Source organism: Solea solea, chromosome 6, assembly GCF_958295425.1.
Source record: "Solea solea chromosome 6, fSolSol10.1, whole genome shotgun sequence".
NCBI lineage: Eukaryota > Metazoa > Chordata > Actinopteri > Pleuronectiformes > Soleidae > Solea > Solea solea.
Genome location: NC_081139.1, coordinates 18,039,992 through 18,062,267, shown reverse-complemented (window position 1 = coordinate 18,062,267; position 22,276 = coordinate 18,039,992). Strand labels below are relative to the sequence as shown.

Genomic DNA, 22,276 nt, shown 5'->3' with positions numbered 1-22,276 from the left:
CCTGGTTTGTCCTCGCCTTCACAAATATCCTTCCAGCTCACGTTGATCTCCATCAGTGTGGCAAGGAAAGAGAGGCTCACGTATCAGCATCGCTCCGATGAGTTTTGCAAGTCTCCATGTCATTTTCAAACTGGAAATAGGAAACAAACGACTCAATGCATGCTAATGTTACAAATTAAATCACTCATCTGAGGAAGACATTGTGGAATGTACCTCCATCCATTACAGATAGCTATTATCTCCCAAAATTAGAGATAAATGGAGTATGGAATTGGTTTGCACACAAAAATGATTGATAAATCTACATCAAACTGATTTACTGTGAACAGAATTCTCCAAATGTCACTTGATTCTTCAGATTGGTGATGATGCATCATAAATCGAATGCATAATTCTCCCAAATCTCACCAGGATAAAAAAAAAAGCAAGTGGTGTTGCAAACACGCCGTTTCCTCCAACTGTGAAACCCGCATCAGGCGATGAGCAGCCAGACGCCACAGCTCAGTGCCTGACAGTCAGATTTGCTGCTTTCATTTCACTGTTGGTATCATTAGGGGCTTGCATGCATTTTGGCACTGGAATGAAAAGCCATTTCAAGTGAATTGACGTGACAGCTTTCATCATTCCCCACCTTCTCATCTGAGTCGAGCTTGTGCATACATTGAATTAAACAGCCATGAGAAGAGGTGTTGTGTGGCTCTCACTGTGCAAATGTGCCTCGCAAGCGAGTGACAATCACATTAAGATCGGATTGAACTTGGGGAGTGTGGGAAAATATTAGGTGGCTCCACCAAAACATGTGGCACCCTCCCCCCCCCATCCTCACCCAGTTATTCTGGCAGGCTCTGACATGCATCTTTTTTATTGGACATTTAAAAACATTATCTATCAACATGTAAATGTGTGCTTGTTGAAGTCCAAGGTGCATAATAACATTGCAACACATTCTCAGGTGTGACTGCTGCTTTGCTGAAAACCTGCTCATCATACACACTGCATGGTTCTATTGTTCTGCTTCCAGTGTTGGGCACTAATGCATTACTCATACTGTGTTTAATCAATAACATTACTTTACACTTAAACACACGGTGTGAAATATTATAGTGACTCAAAAAATAACTCATCATAACTTTTTTTCGTGTCATTTGCCACCTACTAATTTGAATCGGATATCCGATTAATATTCATTGTTGCCGAACAGTCTACATTTTGACTATTTTCAGCTGCATAATTACTCCAGTTTATATAAATCTATAAAGTTTAATACCAACATGCCAATGTACATAATCCGCAGAAGCATCCACACTAATGCTTTTTAATCTTAAAAAGCATTAAAAAAAAATGAACTGACCCTTGATTTGTTCATGGAACCCAACACAAGTGCAGTGAAAGAACAGCTTTGACAGCTAAAAGTCAACTTTGAGGCAGCATGGAGGCATTTATTTGTTGTCATTTACAAATTGTAAAACGAACTTGCCTTTATCAAACAAGTCTCTTACAAACTACTGGGTTATCTTTTCAAAAAATATTAGATTTTATGGAATTGGCTTAAAAAATATTCATAAACATGATAGTATGCACCGATTTATGATTCACAATTGTGAATTAGATTTGTCACCCTGAAAAATTGGGTTACTTAACTCTTATTTTCTCATTCATATTTAGATATTAGATATTGAATGCGAAAAGCAATCAGTTTCTTGTGGATGATTATTTTTGGTGTGACACTCTCGATAACCCTGACAAGGTGCACATAAATTCTGAATACTGAATTCTGAATAGTAATACCACTTTTTCCAAGTTTGTGTTGTGCAACATAAAGGGATTGAACTAGTAGTGGAACTTTTTTTGCAGGATGTGACAAGTAATAATTACCTTTTAAAAAGAGTAATGGAAAGTCATAAATTACATTTTCTGAGTAATGAGCCCAACACTGTTTGCTTCTGCTTAGTCTAACATAAAACCTGGTGATATGTCTTTTTCTTTCTTTGGAGTAATCTCACCTCTTTTCTGTCCTTTAAATTGCATTTTTAGTTGCCGTTTTTCTGTAGAGTAGTGCTTGAAATTTGGGCCAGAATCCACTGGGAGGTGACATGGATCTTGAAGTTGTACCTGGCTGATTTTCTCAACTCAGGTTTCAGTGATTAGGCTGTGTAAAATACTCATTTATAATCTAATCTGAGCTGTCAGATTTGGACACCCACTGACCAGTCTATCAAGATCCCAGTTAAAGTTAAAACGGAGATGGTTTATGCTCAGAACAAACTGATCTCATATTCCCTTCAAGCTCTGCTGCTAGGATTTCTGTCTTTGTGCTGGACCACAGCTAGTTCTAACCTTCACATGCTCTCTCTGCTCTCCCTTTTGCTTCCCTATGCAGGAGCCTGTTTCCACTCCTGCCATTTATGAAGAGCCGTTTGCTGATTTTAAGGTTATTCATTTATATTTAAACCCCCCCACCTACCCACTCTCCACACCATCAATTCTTGTCTCCTCCCTGCACCACTCACTGCGTAAACTCCTTGCCTCCAAACTGACTGCACCACGTCTATAGAGAAGAAGCCAAAAGCAATAAAAGATGTGGAGTGTGGTGCTTTTTACTGGCAACTCCAACTTCCATCACCATGATGAAAATGTGAAAACAGAGTCCCTTATGCTCGGCTGTTGCTGTCTGAGACCTAATTAGCAAACCACAATTAATATAAGTGGTTTTACTATAGATTGGATGCGTTAATGACTTCATTGTAATTGAATGGTTCCTAACTTTTTTTTGTTTTGGCTTTTGTCTCTTTACAACAAAGTTGTATACATCAAGCGGTTACTTATTACTTTGTTGTGTTTGAACTAAGAAGTGACAACAGGGACAATGACGTTGAGTTGGTTGGTTGGTTTGACGTCATAATTAAGACATTATGAGTTCTGAAAGCTCAGACTAGTGATTAGTATTTGTGTTGACATTTTTCAAAAATAGTGAAACAGTAATGGATAGTGTTTTGTGGTGGAAGGTGAGAACACCACGAGTTGTTGCTTAGTAACGGCGCTCTCACGACTCTGCCATTGGATCACCATGTGTGTTTTGTTAAAAACTTCAGTTCCATTTGAAGGCGTCAGATAAAATGGTGAAAATTATAGTGTTGGAGTCAGCGTTGCATGTGCAGCTTGCACCTTAACAAAACCTAAGTCTCCTACGTCTATTTTCTCCACTTTATCTTGCTGACTCAAAAGTGACGTTTGTGAAATTTTCATTGAGTAAATTAGTGTTATTAGCTCATGGGGACATGAATGCTGCCAATCTGTTGCTGCCTCATTTTGTTCGTTAGTGCCACTTTTTTAAATGCACACAGTCGATTTCAAAGTCAAGTAAAAAAAACAAAAACTTGTACTTGACAAAGTGACACAAACTTCAGTGTCCAGGTGGAAAAGGCTGTCTAATGGTGAGGCAAAATATATTCTTCATAGACGTAGACGTAGGTTTTTTTTTTTAAAGTGAGCCTTTTTTAAGTGGCTACTTTTTTATATTGTGGATCACAAGGATGACGATTCCATCCCCTTCTATGTCATTTACACCATCCATCCATCCATCCCGAGTCTCGTTCGATTTCTGACCCTGTGTCTGTACCCAGAAGGAGTTTGTGGACAGGAGGCTCCAACCTAGTGTAGCCACAGAAGAAGAGCAGGAGCGAGACACCGTGGCCTGCATGAGAGAAACCCAACTGGGCATCGAGCGGAAGTGCTCCAGCATGACTGTCAGCTCCACGTCCAGCCTGGAAGCCGAGGTTGACTTCACTGTCATCACCGATCTCCACCCTGGTGTGGAGGACTTCCCTAAAGGCATGTTGGAGCTCGGGGAGAGGGAGCGACTGCCCGAGGTGGGACGTGAGGACTTTGAGGAGACCTCCAGGTTCTACTCCGCCCGTCTGATGGGTTCACGGGACAAGTCTCCCATTGAGGAGAAGCTTCCTGAGGCGGGAATGCATTATGAGGTAGACAGATGAATGCGTCACCCTTCATCATCATCATAGTCATCACCACCCACTGGATTCCCCCGTTTGGTTGGACCTGCTTCCTGTTCTTTATTTTACCTTTGTTCTTTTTCATCAGACTTTTTCCCCATTGTTTGCGTTGAGTTGTCTGTTGTTCATGTTTTAATTTTGTTCACATATTTTATTCTCTTTGTTGATGCATACATTTTGAATTTGCAGCCATTTTATATTTGCCTGTTGCGTCAGTGTTCCACTGAATTCCCCTGCCGCTGCGGCGTCATTTGCATTTTTTTCATCAACGTCAACACTCCAATAAAAAATGTATTTCTGCATTTGTTCCTTTTAAGTTAAACCGTATTAATTTGAGTCTGAAAACTGTGCTGTGCATAAACAATACGTCAAGGTCCTCCGAGGTTTTTCGGTGGAAGGAAAAATAGCTTGATGCTGTTTGATGATGTTGTACTGTTTTTGTTGCACACAGCCTCCCGTGGCAAAGAAAGACCCAAGTGCTGTCACTGTGGCTCACATGCTGAAAAGAGCCGACTCCAAGACTGAGACGCACACAAATGGATCAGAGGTTCATCCCAACATCGTTAGTTTCTCACCACAGGTAAACAACTGTATTACATAACAAATTCTAAACATGCTGCAAATTCACACTGTGGTTTTCCACGTCCATGTACAAGAAATATACTTAACATTACATAAAGAATGCAAAGCACTGAGTAGGCTACAGTTTACTCGTCATCACTTTTTATAGACTTAAAGGTCCAGTCTGTAAGATTTTGTGAAATCTCACAGGACTTTGCTCACCAGAACACCACAACTCTCTCCACTCTACCACTATCTCTGCTGTGTACTGGTCTATAGAGCAGACAGGGGAAGGTGGGATGTATCATTTGTAGTAGTTTGTGTAGAGTATCAAGTATTCTCCCGATTAATGGAGTAATTGTTTCGACCTTTTGTAACCTTTTCCAGACCAATATTTTTCCCTCAGACAGCTTTATTTATTGATGGCTACACTGACGTTTAACAGGTTACATAAAAAAGTGTTTCCCAAAACAAATGACAGACTCAGTATCATGTCTGTTTATATATGATCTGTGCATGAGAGTTAGAGGGGTGCTGTGGGCGGATGTTGTCGCTGCCTCTCGACAGGGACATGACAGCTTTTTCCCCCTTGTTTCCACTCGTTGCTTGGAGCAACACATTAATCCCACTTCTGTCCCCAAAATGTCAAGCTTCTTCATTATGTAATTAAATAATTTGCACACGGTTGGATTTGTTGTGACCGACCATACTGTATAGTGTACTTACTTGTTTGATAGCGCCCTCCTTTCTGAAGGTATTGGTAGAACAGGCCGGTGAGGATGACACTCATCACGAGATAAGTGAGCTGATGTTTGGTATTTTGATATTTGCTTCCCACAATACAAGGATGGACACATCTAGTAAATTAAATGTATGTTATGGAGGGAACAGTATCTATCAAGTTATGGACTAAGTAGGTCAAATATGTAAAGCATTTGCGACTAGATTTTGCAGAGGTGTCAGACAAATGATAATGTAATGCCTTGTCCTCATGCTATTTTGTTGATTTCAATTTCATTTTATTTTTTATTTTCTTCACCTCTCCTGGACATACTTAAGATATTGTTTATTGTTCTAATGGGCACTTCCGCCCTCTCTCATTTCATGTTCATAATGCCTAAAATTGTGGACTGCAGGAAGCCTGCTGCTGCTTTTTATATGCTTTGAATACAAGTGCTTATGTGCTGCAATCAGTGCAGTGCTAAAATAAAGCTATGTTCAGTCAGTCTCTCAGCACATGGACTTGCAGTGAAAGACAGAGGGAGAAAGGCTTTTCTTTTGGCTTCAGTGACATGATGGCCACATCCCCCAGACACAGATGGCATAATTTAATCATTATAGAGCGATTTAAGTATTGAAAGTGTGTTAATGAGGCTGATGAAAGCAGGTGTGAATCCCATTCATCTTGGGAGGGAAAGATTTGAGTGCAGCCAGGCTGTCCCACAGGTGCCTTATTAAAATGCAATCATCGCTGGTGTTCTATAGCAATTCAGCTAATGGTGTAGATGAACTCAATCAATGATGTGGGGAGAAGCTGCCTTTGAAGTGCCAGATCAGTGCTAAGTCAAGTTTTCAAAGATGTTAATGTGTGTGTGTGTGTCTGTGTGTGTTCTCTGCAGTGGCTAAGATTTGAATTGTGGTTAAGTTAAGTTAAGTTAAGGTTAGGGTTAGGCATTAACTGGTTATGGTTAATGTTAGGGATAATTGTTTAGGGCAGTAATTCCCAAAGTGTGGGCCGATGCTACCTAGTGGGCTGTGATTGTACTGCAGTTGGGCCGTTATTCATTAAATAAATATGAAAAATAAACGTTTTTATTTTTCAGTTTTGTAATTAAGTTTTAAATTGATGTAAAATATGTACCATGGATTTTAAGAAATACATATTTATGGCATTAAATTATGTTTTATTTTTCCTTTAGTATAGCAGGTAATACAGTATATAGCAATATTGTGCCATTTTTTGGTACTGTAAGTATCCAGTGTCAGCCGGTTTTAATTTTAATTTGTACATTTATGTTGATGGATAATTACACACTTTGTTGTGAGGTGAAAGTTTTGAAATATTGCATGAAGCCCAGCTTTAATTTCCACTTGCATGTGTGGAAAGGTATGCAAGTTCAGAAATAAAGTGAAGTGGACTGATTATTACTTGATCCACAGTCAAATTATTAGGACACATTTTCCTTTTGGAGCCATAATGTATGTACATGTAATTTTAAGTTGAAGATATGCTGCCATGTTAAGAAGGGATAGGGTCTTTTTTAAAGTGTGGTTGCAGGGGGTACTGACACATAGCCAGCTCTGACTGCACACATGAAAAATCAATGCATGTAAAGCCTACTGTGTCAACAGCCTTTTCTGACGCGAAACAGAAGTTTGTAAACTGCTCACTCACCTATGTCCAAACAGAAAATCAGCATTTCTAGTCTGTGGGGACACAGGAGCTGCTGGTCCACTTCTGCTTTGTTTGCTAAGTTTGTGTCACTCATGAAATCTAAACAAAGGATTTCAGAAAAGAAAAAAAATAATACATTTGGACTTACTGATGGAGGCAGCAGTGGATCAACAAATCCTGTGTGCCTTTGTGTAAAATCACTGCTTTTCACCATGGACCTTTGTGCCGTTTGTGTCCTTGACTGCTGGCAGTCATGTTTTCAGCAGGGTGGGAGGGATAGCGTCTGTGTCTCAGGCTGATTCTCGATGCGGGGGCACATACACCACATACACTGCAGTCAGTGCTGGCTGTGTGTCATATACAGCCAAACATCAAAAAAACAATCCTGTACTGTCTGTTTGTGAGAGTTACAAAAGGAGAATGACGTCATACACAGACAGACAAAGGTCTTCAGCACTGACCACGTGTGTCCAGCAGAGGGGGACATGGCACTCCGTTCAAGATTCTCTCCTTATTGAATTTTGATCCATCCAAAAGCAATACAACTACACAGTAAAATAACATTATGGGCTTGTAAGTGATTGTCCATTTATCCTCATCTTCAGCTCTGAGGTATCCTCCAGCAAACTCTTTGCATATTAAATAACATTTAACCTAGAATATGGGTAATGGCAGATTTATATTGGAAACCAATCTGTTGTGTAAGGGTTAGGGTTTAGGTTAGGGTTATGGTAAGGGTTAAGGTTAGGCACTTAGTTGTGATGGTTATGGTAAGGGTTAAGGTTAGGCACTTAGTTGTGATGGTTAAGGTTAGGGTTATGGTAAGGGTTAAGGTTAGGCACTTAGTTGTGATGGTTAAGGTTAGGGTTATGGTAAGGGTTAAGGTTAGGCTCTTAGTTGTGATGGTTAAGGTTAGGGTTAAGGTTAGGCTCTTAGTTGTAATGGTTAAGGTTAGGTTAAGGAGCATTAAATCAATGATGTGTCCTCACTAAGATATAAAAACAAATATGTGTGTGTGTGTGTGTGTGTGTGTGTGTGTGTGAGACTGGAAGGGGAATTGAACAATTATAAGATGATAGTTGGACCTTCTGGACATTTGATATATCTTGCACATGTATTTATTTATTATAAATTATTCACAACACACAAGTCAATAATCAATAATATATTGATGAATAATCTTCCTTTCTCTCCCTCAGACCTGTGGTGTGGTCAGTCCACGGGAGGCTCCTGCTGCCCTGAAAGAAAATGGCTCCCCTGTAAGTCTCTTTATAGGCAGAACACATCAGTGTGACAGTGAGTGTGGGTGGTGGAATAAGAATAAGAATCTCCATCCATTGTGCTGTCACTGGTCGTCTTTTCTTAAGCCTTGACCTTTACTTGATTTCCCTCTGGAATGAATAAAAAATGACTTATCTGCAGTCTGATCCAATTCTGGTATCTGATGTCATTACAATGAGTCAGGTTTTTTTTTTTTTGTATGTAATGTATGAATGAGTACATGAAAAACGTGTGTAGCTAAAAATTTTTTTTTACACAAAGCCCACCTTGTTAACTGCAGGTGTTTTAAAGGGATAGTTCAGGTTTTGTTCAATCGTGGTTGTATGAGATACTGACACATGGTCAGTGCTGTGTCATCTATGATGGTCTTCGTCTTAAAAATACTGTATGACTCTGACCCATAATCTCAAAATGTCTGTGGGGACAAAAGGAATTTTAGCCACTTAAAAGGCCCGCCTAATAAAATCTATGCACACTTATGTACTGTATGTTCAAAGCTTTATCTTACCATTAGAGCGTTTTGGGACTGTAAACTGAAGTTTTTTTGTGATGCTTTGTAAACTGCTCACTCCCCGCACCAAAGAGAAAATCAGTGATTTTCATGAAGAGTGTTTGATGTGCATTATGGAAAACATTTGAAATTAACTCTGGATATATCATAAACCTTTAAAAGGAGCTCCTCACCACCAGGAAATGCTTTAAAAAAATGAAAAAAAGCACCAGTCTCCAATCATTCTTAATCTTCCTCCTTGTGCGTTTTACCCCTGTTTTGTGCTCTTCTTTTAAAATGAACTAAAAATCTATGTCAATAGCGCACATACCCACGAAGAAAGAAAGAAGCTTTGAGTTTGGATCACAACAGTATCCAGTACAAAAAACACCCTGTTGAGAGGGTATAAAAATGAGCTTATGATGCAGAGAGAGAGAGAGAGAGAGACTGAGATAAATTGCATACGGTAATGTAATACAGGAATAATAATACAGTAATACAGTTCATGCTCTTTCTCTAATTGTTTGGGCTGTAGGTAAAAGCCAGTCCCCAGGAGAGAGAGTCCGTCGTGTCCCCACTGACCATCACTACTGAGAGCGTCACCTCAGCAACCACGACTCAAGTTACTAAGGTAACCTCAACTCTAAATGACTGGGGCCTGGATTCAGCCCGTACAGTCATACGGTATCATGTCTGTATCTTATGATTTACTAAGTAAAAGAATCATGTGTAAATAATTGTATTTTTTTTGTGGACTTGTGGAAAATAATAACTTGAAAAACAGTATTTATTTACCACACAATTTAATGTGATAAGAATGGAATGCTTCAGTCATAATGCTTTACGTTGTGGTTTATATAAAAATGGATGTCGTTGCCGCCAGGGGGCGACCCTGCTGGTTGCAAAAAAGAACTACTGAGGATTAATAATGGTCTCAATCGCTTGTTGAGAAAGCTCTTCTTCAGTAGAACGTGATGTTGATTTTATAAACTATGTTCCCATTTAGAAATCATATTATTATGCTGTTGATTTGTTGCAATGGGGTGACTCATTAACCATTCTGTGGTAAAAACATCTAGTGAAAACAACATTTCTATATTTCTGCTCTGAATTATTAACTCTAGAATAGTTGGAATTCAGCACTTTCATTTGTTGTAGTAAACAAATGTTTTTTTCTGTGAAATAATCCAGGTCATGAAAGATAAACATGTTCCTATGTTCAGAAACAGAAACCTTGTCCTGTTTGTTTTCCCCAGACTGTAAAAGGAGGATACTCAGAGACCAGAATCGAGAAAAGGATTATCATCACAGGAGATGATGATGTGGACCAACATCAGGTGAGAGGAGTTCTTTGAGTCATTAGGCAGTGGAGTAGAGGCTAATATGTGAGGTTTACGAGCCTTGTGTGCTCCACTTCTCCAGGCGCTCGCCATGGCGATCCAAGAAGCCAAGCAGCAGCACCCTGACATGCTGGTGACAAAAGCAGTGGTTATCAGGGAAACGGAGTCTCCCACAGAGGACGTGCAGCAGAAAGCTGAGGTATGTGACTCTGAGGGTGCTTATGTTCCGCTCATGAGTGACGTCTTGTCTCGTGCATCATGTTAACATATTCGTTTGGGAAGTAAAGTGATGCAATACGACTGAGATGAGAAGTAAAACTACCGCGAAAATATGAACGAGCATGAAGCAGGAGCGGTACATTTAAAACTAGCTCTTGCTCTGTCTCACTCTACAATACATGCATTCTACTACTCCCTTATTTTGATGTCAGTAGGGCTTTTTTCATTTTCATCATATATTAATCTGTTGATTGTTTTATGATTAATTAATTAGATTTTTGGTCCATAAAATGTCAGGAGAGATTTGAAAATGTGCCACTTCAATCAACATTTTTCAAATATGTTTTTGTCTCTTGAACATGGAAAACAACCCCATTTGAACGCATCATACTGTATATTCAGCATTTCCGACCAAAACTGAGGCGTAATAACAGAAGACGTGTGATGTTACTTTCTGCTCAACACGTCAGCCCTTACTATTGCGCCTTTAATCGTCTCTATGATCGTTGAATCTTGATAAACACCGAATAATTATACTTAATTATAAACAGACATATATTGAACAGTTATAATGCTATTGAAAAAAAAAAGTTATGCTGTGTTATTTTATTGCCCGACTCATCGTTTCGTTTGCAGTCCTGATCAGTCACGGTTTCCGGGGAGACACGTGGAGAGAAGGATCCTCCTGCTCCTCCCTGTAGGTCGCCACCTAGAGGACTATCTCCCCCACTGAGGATACACCATCACAAGAACTAACTGAGCTCCATGAAGTCGTCAGCAGACCTTCCACTCTTGTCCCTTTAGACAAACCAACTGTGACCCAGCTTCTTGGACGAGCCTGGCTCAGCCTGGCTCAGCCTGGCCTATCCCAGTCCTCCACCTCCTTACAGAACAGGAAGAGGTAACCACTAAGCGTGATGCGAGACTGTGAGAGTGGAAAAACCCAGTCACGGCTGTCACTATTTGAAATCCCCCCCTCTATTTAGAGTCATTTGTCTGAAACTTTACTTGCGTACCATTTAATCAAAAACATTTCGAGTCATTTGAACCCTCAGGATCATTTTAAATCCGAACACCCCACACCCCCAGTACCTTACCCTTTACCTAAAAAATAAGAAATCTTTCTATTTTAATGTCAAATACTGTATCTTCTCTGTGCTACTGTCACATATGAAATGTATATAAGAGCAGAGAATGGTGATGGTGGGGACGGGGGGGGGGGCAGCCATTTTGCTTGTCGTTGCCACCTCTTGGCTGTGACGCCTTCAGTATAATCAACAGCTGTCTTATTAGCTTTTTACATTTTTATCAATAGAGAATCTAATTTATGTCCAGTGTTTGCTTGTTTATGAAATATGTATAATATCAGATTATTATAATCTGCATGAGTCAATAACAAAATAGCAGAGGGAATGAAAAAAGTCAATACATACAAGCTGTGATGTGATGGGACTGAGCAGCTGCAGAGGAAAAACACGTGATAAAAACAATATAGAGATATATATATATATGTATAAAACAATGCTGGGACAATGAGTGGTGGACACTAAACCAATGTTGAAGGACTTTGCAGAGGAATGTGAGGACAGTTCAGTGGACAGCTGGAACCCCTGTCTTCATCACACAAACATCTCTACTGTCCTTGTCCTCTTTCTCCCGTCCTCCACTGTTTTCATTTTCACCGTCAACAAACACAAAGAAATGCCGGGGACACGTTTTGGGAACTGTTTTAAAGATTTGTAGAGAAATTTTAATATAAATAAGGTTTCATCTGATAAGTTTAAATAATGTGATGATATGTTTTACTGTTTTCTTACTTGATTTCTTTATTTTGGTTTTGTTTTATTTGATTTGTTACTGTTGTGTATTTGGATGTTTCAGTCTTCACGTGTGAACCTGCTGTCGTCAATATAAAAGTTTGTGACCTGATACTTAAAGGTAATTAACATTTATCAACACGTTATTTAGAGCAGGGGTTTCCAACTGCTTAGCCAGACATGAAACCTGCCTACTACATCGTGTTCTGTAATTTTTTTTCCTGAAAGTGTCAATATTTAATTTATTGAACATCAATTTATTTTCATTTAAAATGACCAGACCGTAACAAGTTACAATGACATTTTCTGCGGAAAACAGCTTAGGGGGCTCACACTGATGGCGAGTTGAAGGTCCTGCGTTTAAGAAATAGTGACTGAATCTACCTTCACCTACCAGAAAGGATGATGTTTGTCATTAAGTCTTTGCTTCAAACCACTGTGGCTTGTTGTTTATTCATTTGAGATGCTGCAGAAACACAGCGGCCTCCTTAAGTACACATAATTATTCTAAGGCTTTCAAAAACAAACAGCTTTATATAATCAGTGTTTTTGAATCTCCTTTGTGCCACAGCACATTTCTTTCCTTGTAAAAAAATTCCCTGGGAACACATCCATTCCAAATGTGACAGAAAGAAACATCACAGTAGACTACTATGGGTCTATATTTTTCCTCTTTGTTGGCAGCCTTGTCACTTTTTTTTAACAGTCTTTAATTCCCTAAATCTGAATATCAGTAATGTCAGATAACACACTACTGCCACCCACTGGCCGTACCACCAATATTACAACCATATGCTCAAGAATTTTATGTATGGAATCAATGCTTTTGCACAATTTTCTGGACCCAATTGTGTATACTCTAACTATCATTTTCATGTTGCACATTTCATTATCTCTCCCGGCACAGTAGTTGATGAGAAACACTTGTTTATGCATCTTAACAAGACATTTGCTCTGTAGTGAAGGTCCGTCAGAAAAATCACAACAGAAGTAAGAACATTCATTGTTGGTCGCCCCTGATCTAGAGAGACAACATCCACACTGTAAAAACAGGTTTAAAAAGGTGAATATCAGGAAAGATCCAGTGAATTCTAAGACTGATTCTGTCAATAATCCATCCCATCATCCCTGAACCTGCTCCAATAACTTGTACGCAGTGAAACAAACTGTCCATTGTGATGCCTGAAACATTCAGAAACACAAGATTAACATGGTTTGCTATATTGTTGTGTTTTTTGTTGTTGTTGTTGGATTAACTCTTTTAAATTATGGTGTATGAGTTTGTTATTGTATTTATAGGAGTGGCGAGTATGAGGCCTGTGCTTTTCCTCCTCCCCCACCACCTCACAGACAAAGACTCTGAGTGTGACACACGCGACTATCCACAGGACCCGTCAACATGTATCCTGGAAGACCTTTAATACTATGCATCACTTATCATACATGAGGATCCCTCTGACAGAGCCTGAGCCGTGCTAGCCGTACTGCTGTCATTGTTAACTCTGTGCTACTGTTAGACCAAAGCAGTGGACCTGCACTGCTTGTGTGAATTTGCAATAAGCAGCCATTACTCTCGTATCCTCTGTCCTCCAAAGGGAGAAAACTGTGAACTTTCATGAAAGTGAAACCAAAATATAGCAGAGTGTGTGCTGGAGCTTTTCCAACACTTGGATTTCCATGGCTTTGTCTCCCTCCTTGTCTTAATTCCCCCTCAAACCCTTTGACTTGAAACTGTCCACCTGCTGTTGATGTGTCTGTGGAAAAAAAAAAAAAAAATAGAAGAGATTCCTACACTGATGTATATTTTGCTCTATTTGATTCTAACTGGTCACATGACACTGGACTGTTTTGAAGGCACTAGCTCGCCATGATAGCAGCGCGTATACTGTTAACTGTTAGAAAACTAAAATGGCCTCCTTTCCCAAGAGAAACAAGAGGATGGACGACCTGTACTTTATATATAACTTCCCCTACTTGTGTGAAATAACCTGTAAACTATATAGAAACTGACAGGATCCGATTTGTTAGTAGGTTGAAAGGACGAGGCAGTAATAAGTAGAAGCAGAAGGACAGCAGAGCAATAGAAGTGTCACATGAACGGGTGCCTTATGTTCGAGTCGTGGCTGTGGGAGACGCAGTTATCATCAGTGGTCCAGCTGAAAGTACCGTTAATCACCGCGAGGCAGATGTAGAAACGACCTGTCCTGTCAGTCCAAGGTGAGGAGGAGCCATTTTATAAGAGTGAGTTAGTGTCTTGTAAAGAATGTGACACTGAGTGCTGTGGGAAAAGTAGTCTCTGTGAATCTGCACTGTTAGTCCACAGTGAGGTTATAAAAAAACAAACAAAAAAAAACAACATTTATTCACCCCCATTAACGTAGAAAACCAGCTCAGTGCCGATAATAATTTATTTCTCGTTCTTTTTTTTATTTTTTTTGAGGTTTTTTTTTTTCATGAAGAGCATCACTGTTTAGCCCAAACATTCAACTCTCCACTGCCTTTTTGCTCTACATCCCCCTAGTGCTTGGTGGTGTGTACTTGCTGTATTTGCATTCAAATCTAAATGGAAAACATACATGCATAAATAAATGTCTCAGTATGACTCAAACACTGTCTCTGATTCTGGGGAGTGAGAGTTCATGTCATACAGTTACCTATGAGTTGGCTGCAACATTTCCTGCATGAAATATTCATGCCAGGCCACAGAGGGTTTCTTCCACTACATCAGACTTATGAAAGGGCAATGCTATGTTGCCATCTTGTGGTGAAATTCATTCATGTTGCATGAGGTGGTATTTTTGTGCTCCTACTGCCATCTAAAGCATTTTCTGCATTTCTGAATTTCACTCAGCATATCAAAATACTTGAAGTAAGATGTGGGTGTTTTCCAGTCATAGAGGATCTAAGCTGAATTATAGAAAAATTATTATAGTATATAAGTATGTGTATATATATATATGTGTATATATATATGTGTGTGTGTATATATATGTGTATATATATATATATATGTGTGTGTGTATGTATATATATATATATATATAAAAAAAATTCAATATTCTAACAAGTTCCCCAACACCACAGAAGTGCAGGACTATCACAATTTGTGTTGTATTCAAAATACATCCTGATGTATGACAATGCAGTACACAGCAACAACAATTATTTAAAGGCTTGGTTGTAACATTTAGGAGGCTTTGCTGGCAGAAATTGAATATTTACTTTGGAATCTTGGTTTTCATTGCCTGAGAATAACCACTATGATATGTACTGTATGGTATGTACTGTAGCCAAGAGCAGCCAAACCAGAGAAACCCACATTTTGAAGGAGAAGCCTACTATGCAAATTAATAAGAGCCCCATTGTTTTTTAGTATGTGAAGGCCACCATAGTTTCTTGACGTGCTTGGGAAAGGGTGAGCAGAGGAGACCTCTGTTTCTTACAAACACTGATGTTTACACACAGGATCTTAAAATGATCAGTTATGCACAAGAGGCTGCAAGTGCCCAACTAGGTCATAAGGTCACTGGCTTTTGACCTAAGGGCCCCCAGATCCATTTTTGCTCTGGGGTCTCTTGAAATGCCCCCGACCCTGTATATATAATAGCTTATGTATTAGGAAGGACCGACGGAGCTTGGCGTCATTGTATAAATCAATAGTCTTTATTAACACAGTATAAACAACAAACAGCAACAGAGGAAACCCTCCTGTAGAGCATATACAGACAGTAGGCCTAGTGCATCTGAGTTGGGCTGAATGAGACAGAAGCATAGACATAGGCTAATGGGTCAGTTTTTTTTTTTATGGTACACACACAGTATACACAGTTCTATCAGATGGATGGACCTGGCATGTTCCTAAAGCCATTCAGCCGCTTTGCAGACCGACAGAGAGAGAGAGGATAGAGAGGGAACAAAGTACAGTCATGCTGAGCAACAGTTACAGCTACTGTATGAAACAGAGTTCTTACATAAAAACCGAGTAAATCATTTCTTTAGAAAGGTTCTTTTAATATAAATGATTTGAAGTGTACAAAACAGTATATTACACGTTTCTTGATGCATGATTTCCGAGCGAAGACCCAGTAGCCTACAGTACACTTCCCCTTCAAAGTACTACAAACTACTACAGCAGTCCCACGTGGCATCAGGACACTATGGAAAAAAAAGGAAAAGATCAGCAGCATCATCTTTTTATTAAGAATACACACCTATAAAAAAATGCGCCAGGCCTCATATATTGCCAACATCCCATGCGAAACGCCATCCAAACTAACTTCAGTGACCTCAGCAGCTGCCCCAATCCCTTTACCCAATCCTGACAGTTTCTATCAACACAGCAGCATGTAAACATCACCACGGCTGCTTCGTAGTTCTACGCGTCTGATGTTGTTTTTTTTTTTTTTTTAATATATATATATACATGATAAGTTAAGGCTCTTTAAGGACCTGAGGATTTTGAACATATGATGAGGCACACAGAAGGCAAAGAATAGCTCTAGACACAGGGCTAACCGAAAAATAACGAGGAGCATGAGACGACCATGAGGGTCTGGCCACCAGTGCAGTTCCAGGCCCAAGGTTTTGGAACCCAAGGACAGACGGATGCTATCCAACAACAGCATAGCGTTATTTACTGGATCAAAGGTCAGTTAACAATCTCATGAGTGACTTTGAGGCAATTCATCAACTTTCGGTGAGATCTTCGTCACCTTTGCCCCGAGAAGACTGGCACCAAAACCATATTTTTTATTATATTATATTTTCTTTAGATTAATGACACAGAAAAGGGGGGGGGGGGGGGGGGGAATCCATTTTGATTGTAGCTGGGAACTTTGGCTAGCTAAGCAACATTTGCACGTGTCTGTCTGGAGACATGATGCTAATCCTATTTCTGCGCAGAGTGAAACCCTTCGGCCGCGGTCATACGTTCAGCGTTCACGTGTTCGTAGAGGTCATCAGCCTGTTTGTAGTCCACATGAGCCCTTTGAGCATGAATGCGAGCATGTAGGCCCAAAAGGTGGCCATGTTAGCGCACCTGGAAATAAGACGCTCTGCAGACGAGGAACTCTGAAAGTATGACATGTCAGCGCATTTTTTCAGTGAACTATGACCTCAGAAAATAAATCCAGAGATGCAACAGGGGATTGTAAATAGTTAATTTTCAGGGTTCCTATCAAATCACATTCTTAAGCTCCAAAGGGGAAACGTTGATGATTTTATTTGCCATGCACCTTCCTTCTCTCACTTCAAAAAGGCCCAGACTGACTTAAAATGTATTAACAAAACCAAATCTATAAAAAGCTCAACATGTCATACAAAAAGATGCATATAAGACATTTTTCTCTTTACTTTTTTTCTTATGAAAGCTGCTTTGGTAACAACATAGTCACAACATCGGCCAATTTCCTTTGCTTAGCCTGGGTGCTGAAGGGGACACTTTCCCTGACATCTCAATGGCAATTTTTTTTTTTTTTTTTTTTTTTTTTGAAATAAACAGATTTTTTCTCGTCAGCGCCTTCCTTTTGCCTCTAAAATCTAAATGAATGTATCCAGTTACACCAGAGTGGGCTGTGTTTGCGTTCCGCCGCAGAGAGCCATCTCCACATCAGAAGCAACGTCTGCTGAGAGCTGTTTGTCATAAAGATGTCCGGGCTGTGAAAGACAGTGCTATTGTGCTGAGCGCTGACAGAGTGGAGACCTTGGATGCTGAGCCGACTGCGTTGGGGCCTAAAAAGAACAAGGCAGTTAGTCTGATTGCAGTGAAAAGAACAGAGAAAGAAAGAGAGAACGAGAAAGAAAAAAAAAAAAAAAAACCATCTCACAGACTTTGGCATTTCATTACTTTAATCAGCTGCCTCTCCAGACTGCTTTTGCAATCACATAATGAAAACATGCATTTCAAAAAAAAAATTCAGAATCATTATTTGCAGCAGTGGAATAAGATTTTCAAAGGCCCAGTCCCATTTCTCTACCTCTTGCCCCTTTGAACTGAGGAACAAGTACAGACCATATATTCGAAAATTGACATAGTCATCCTGTTTGAAATGTGAAGCTTAGGGAATAGGACGGATGTAGCGTCTATCCACCAGGGGTAACTGCTGGTTGCATAAAGCACTTTGTTTGAATGGAATTCTATGGATAAACAGGTCTTCTTCAAAGGAACATGATTTCAGATTTGTGAAATATGTTCCAACAGGTGCCTGGTCACGTTTCAAAAATTGACATGGCACCAGTCAAATCTTTTGCATTGAGAAAACTATGTCAAGTATACACTCACACAAGGGGTGATATTTTAAATCTAACCCTGTGAAATGGGACACCCCTTAAAGAATTGGACACATCATCAGTCGTCTCAGATTCAGCGCACCCTCTGCTGGAGTACACAGTAATTACTCCAGATTTTTTTATTCTAAACGGGTTTCTGCGGTTTGAATGTGAACTTCCTTCCCATCCCCAAAGTTTGAACAGATATCTGAATTTTTGGATAAAAAGCGACTATGCAAATAATTACATAAAAGTTTCATGTAGGACATTAATTTCCCGCTCCCTCTGTTCCCTTTGGAGATGATGATCACTCCCGGCAAGACAACAGCAGGGGAGATAGTTACTCATCTCTGCCACAGGGGAGGTACAGACGAGCTCTCCACTGACCTGGTATCCTTGGGATGGTGATCTGCCTGCTACTGCTGCCTTCCCCTCCCTCGCCAAATGGTTTTATCTGTATGATATAATCCTCGTCCGTGGGCAGGGCGAGCTCCACAGAGGTGGTGTTGGTTTCCATGACGTTGGGGCGACTGTGCCGGTTCTTCTTGTAGAGCACCTGAAGACGAGTGGTGCAAGTTAAGTCGAGTCAGGCACAAACACAATTTTCTGATAACGCTCAGTGCAGTGACTCAGTGCTTACTTTGTAACCGGTGACCTCTGACTCATTCTCCAGAGCTTTGACCTGCTCCCAGTTCAGTATAATCTTGGAGTTTGATGTGTTCCACATCACTTTACCCGGTGGCTGACTGGGCGCTGAGAGTAAAAAAAAATACATTATTCACCTCAAACATAAGCTGAACATTGGCAGAGTGTGACTACCTCTTATAATCAGGTACTTACGTGGTTTTTTAGTGGTAACGTTGACAATGGTGCTGGGAGGCCCTGCTCCAGCAGTGTTATACGCCCTAACTGAGATGTAATACGTGGTGCTGCCTTTCACTCCTTGGATAATAGTAGATGTTTGATTTCCGACCGTTCTTTGCACACTGGCTGTGTCTTCCCTTTCACTTCTACTCCAGTACCTCAGCTGGAAAGTAACAGGGCAGAATCACAGACTTGAAATAGCAGGAAAAACACGACGGACACCTTAAAAGCTTTACACCCCCTGTCAATGAAGTGTGAACGAGAAACAGGTGAGACGTGAACTCAGCTGCACGGAAGATGTGAGTTGGTCTGAAAGCAAGCTTTAGCAGCAGCATGCCGCCTTGTGTATGTTTTTGCTCGCTGCGTTTTTAAGTACGTGCCTCAGCTTATCAGACGTGTGTCAGGGTTTTAGTTTTGTGGCGAAGATGGTGGTTATATATGAAGACGAATGAAAAAAAAAAAGAACAGAATCCTCAAAAATCCCTAGCCATCAACTTCCACTGATAACAGATTTTCTTTGTCACCCAGCTTGTCAGGGCTGAAATAGCTGGCACGCTTGACAGCACAAATATAATTTGTCTTCCCTCACAGGAATGGTTTGCTCAGACCCTGCTCCTCTGTTGACTTTTAGTGGTCAACTATTTATAATTCTGGCACTATATGCAGTACAAGGATGAAAACTGCGCCTTTGTTCACAATCTTGGATTGCAATAATGAGCAGAATTAAAATGACAAGGACTAACTGAGTGCAAAGCCACTGTCTCCAACTGCTTCACTATGTGGATTAGGAGCTAAATGCTCTATCCCTTTGAGTATTGCATCAGTAATCAGGGTGGTTACAGTACTTAGGTAAGCAACAAGAGAAACACAACTAAACCCATAGGCATGAGACTCGCCTGGACCATTATGCATGTAGCAAGCTATTATCTCCTGTGCCCAAGGTGCATAAGCTTGAAAAACACATCAATAATACACAAGAACAAAATTCAACAGCAGTAGTTGCCATGCGTTTGCTCGCGCACACACACACACACACACACACACAAACAGATTTAAATACAGTGGAAGCACAGACAAACAGGGCGTTCCACTGCAGCTCACCTCGTAGCCCAAAACTCTTTTCTTGCTGGCGTTCCAGGGCAGCGCTTTCCACGAAACTTCGATCTCAGATGCAGAGAGGGTCTTGGCACGAACCCTGGTGGGCGCACGGCCAGGCTCTGGAGTTAACGTACAAAGACGCAGAATGATTTCAGAGGCAACGTCTGAGCTTTGACGAGCCCTCAAAGCGGGAACATCAAAACTGTTTCAAAGTCACTTCATTCATCTCGACAACAGAGGGAGGGAAGTGAAGGGAAACAACGTCTGTGAGGTCTAATAGAAGAGCGCTGGCTGCAAGATGACTGCTACCACTGAATGAATGGATCTTAGCCTCATGGCTCATGCCTGCATACAATCGGTACACAGAGAGGTACTTCATCACATGTTGTGCATGACATGAAAGCACACTTACCATCTTCGGCTGAGTAAATAGTAGTAATGGATCCAAAGGGCCCCTCTCCCTCATTGTTGTAAACCCAAACTTTTACGTGGAAAGGGGAGAACGGCTGGATGCTCTCATTTTTAAAGACGTATCTGGAGGCCTCAGCAGAGGGTACAGCAGCCTGCATCCACCCTGTGGCACCGTGAGGTCGAAATGCCACGACGTATCCAAACCCCGGTCCATTCTGCAGCTCCTCTGGGACAGGCTACAACACAGTGAGGCAATCGTTTCTTGTTTGTTTTTTCCATTGCGCACAGCTCTGACACACAACTACTTTTGAAGAAAAAGGTTTTAATTAGGGCTGTCACTTTTTTTTATCAGCTTGGCTTTAGATCACAATGAAACAAAAACCTCTTGGTCCATGAGAAAAAATAAGACAGTGCTGTTCTGTTGTGAAAATGGAGGACACAAGCTAAATCCGTCCTCCTGAGTGGACAATCATGGCCTAAAAGCATCTGAAGAGTGGTGTGTGGAAGTATTTCAGGTTTTACACCATAGATGGCAAAGTAGTGAGCTCACCCGAGGAGGAGGCGTCACAGACGTGTGTTGTTCAAGTACGAGTGTTCAAGCGCACGTAGCGAATAGTAAGTAAATTTTGAGTGACTGCTGTTATTGCTGCCGATGTTGTCGGGTGCAGGACTTGTAAAGGAGTAACTGGGCTGGTAAAAGAGTAACATTTGGGTGGATTGAACCTTTAAAAGTCGAAGTATTTAGACAAAGTGGTATTTTGGTGGAATCACCCTTTAAAAGAGACTGACTCTTACGCTGTGCTGATTCAAGCTGGGTTGTGATCATTTCGTCGATCGTCTCCCATTCATGTGTATGTGGAAATGATTCGCAGTTGTTGCGTGTGGCCATGACATCACTCACTCACTCACTCACTCAGATATTCATTTAATCACTGTGCTGTGCCTAAACCTCAATGTCTTTACTTCCTTATCAGGCTGACACACCTGCAGCAGATCAAGAATCGCTACCGCCCAATTACCTGCCCGCTGTAGAAGCCAGCAAGTTTAGTTGCTCACGAGACTGAGACCCAGCAACACCTTAGTCGCACATTATGATTTGTTAAGAGTGATGCTTGACGACATACTATACTATGACTTTTTTTATTGATTTTGGAAGACATACTATACTATGACATTTTTGTCTCATTTTGGATGACATACTATACTATGACTTTTTTGGATGATTTTAGACGACATGCAATACTATGACTTTTTTGATTGATTTTGGAAGACATACATGACATTTATGTCTCATTTTGGACGACATATGACTTTTTTTGGTGATTTTGGACGACATACTATACTATGACTCTTTTGAGTGATTTTGGACGACATACTATACTATGACTTTTTTTGGTGATTTTGGACGACATTCTATACTATGACTTTTTTGAGTGATTTTGGACGACATACTATACTATGACTTTTTTGAGTTATTTTGGACGACATACTATACTATGACTTTTTTTGGTGATTTTGGA

The 22,276-nt window shown here is 40.4% G+C and overlaps 2 protein-coding genes across 15 annotated transcripts in view; one reads left to right on the top strand and one right to left on the bottom strand.

Annotated features, from left to right (window-relative positions):
- The window catches only part of LOC131460358 (band 4.1-like protein 1), an 88,398-nt gene extending 74,501 nt beyond the window's left edge, over positions 1–13,897 (top strand). For 7 of the 13 annotated variants that reach the window (XM_058630763.1, XM_058630765.1, XM_058630767.1 and 4 more), the window contains 8 exons: positions 2,381–2,431; positions 3,624–3,983; positions 4,465–4,593; positions 8,169–8,228; positions 9,276–9,371; positions 9,997–10,077; positions 10,163–10,279; positions 10,936–13,897. In XM_058630763.1, coding sequence (XP_058486746.1) covers positions 2,381–2,431; positions 3,624–3,983; positions 4,465–4,593; positions 8,169–8,228; positions 9,276–9,371; positions 9,997–10,077; positions 10,163–10,279; positions 10,936–10,941 — 900 coding nt within the window. In that variant the 3' untranslated portion in view covers positions 10,942–13,897. The remainder of the gene's footprint in view (positions 1–2,380; positions 2,432–3,623; positions 3,984–4,464; positions 4,594–8,168; positions 8,229–9,275; positions 9,372–9,996; positions 10,078–10,162; positions 10,280–10,935) is intronic. The other 6 variants (XM_058630764.1, XM_058630770.1, XM_058630773.1 and 3 more) reach the window with 4 other exon arrangements.
- A 3,848-nt stretch (positions 13,898–17,745) lies between these two features.
- Positions 17,746–22,276, bottom strand: part of cntn4 (contactin 4) — a 211,960-nt gene continuing 207,429 nt past the window's right edge. For both annotated transcript variants that reach the window (XM_058632553.1, XM_058632554.1), the window contains exons 18-23: positions 20,758–20,992; positions 20,349–20,464; positions 19,224–19,410; positions 19,024–19,136; positions 18,771–18,939; positions 17,746–17,846 (exon numbers count right to left, since the gene is read on the bottom strand). In XM_058632553.1, the coding sequence (XP_058488536.1) occupies positions 17,755–17,846; positions 18,771–18,939; positions 19,024–19,136; positions 19,224–19,410; positions 20,349–20,464; positions 20,758–20,992 (912 nt within the window). In that variant the 3' untranslated portion in view covers positions 17,746–17,754. The remainder of the gene's footprint in view (positions 17,847–18,770; positions 18,940–19,023; positions 19,137–19,223; positions 19,411–20,348; positions 20,465–20,757; positions 20,993–22,276) is intronic.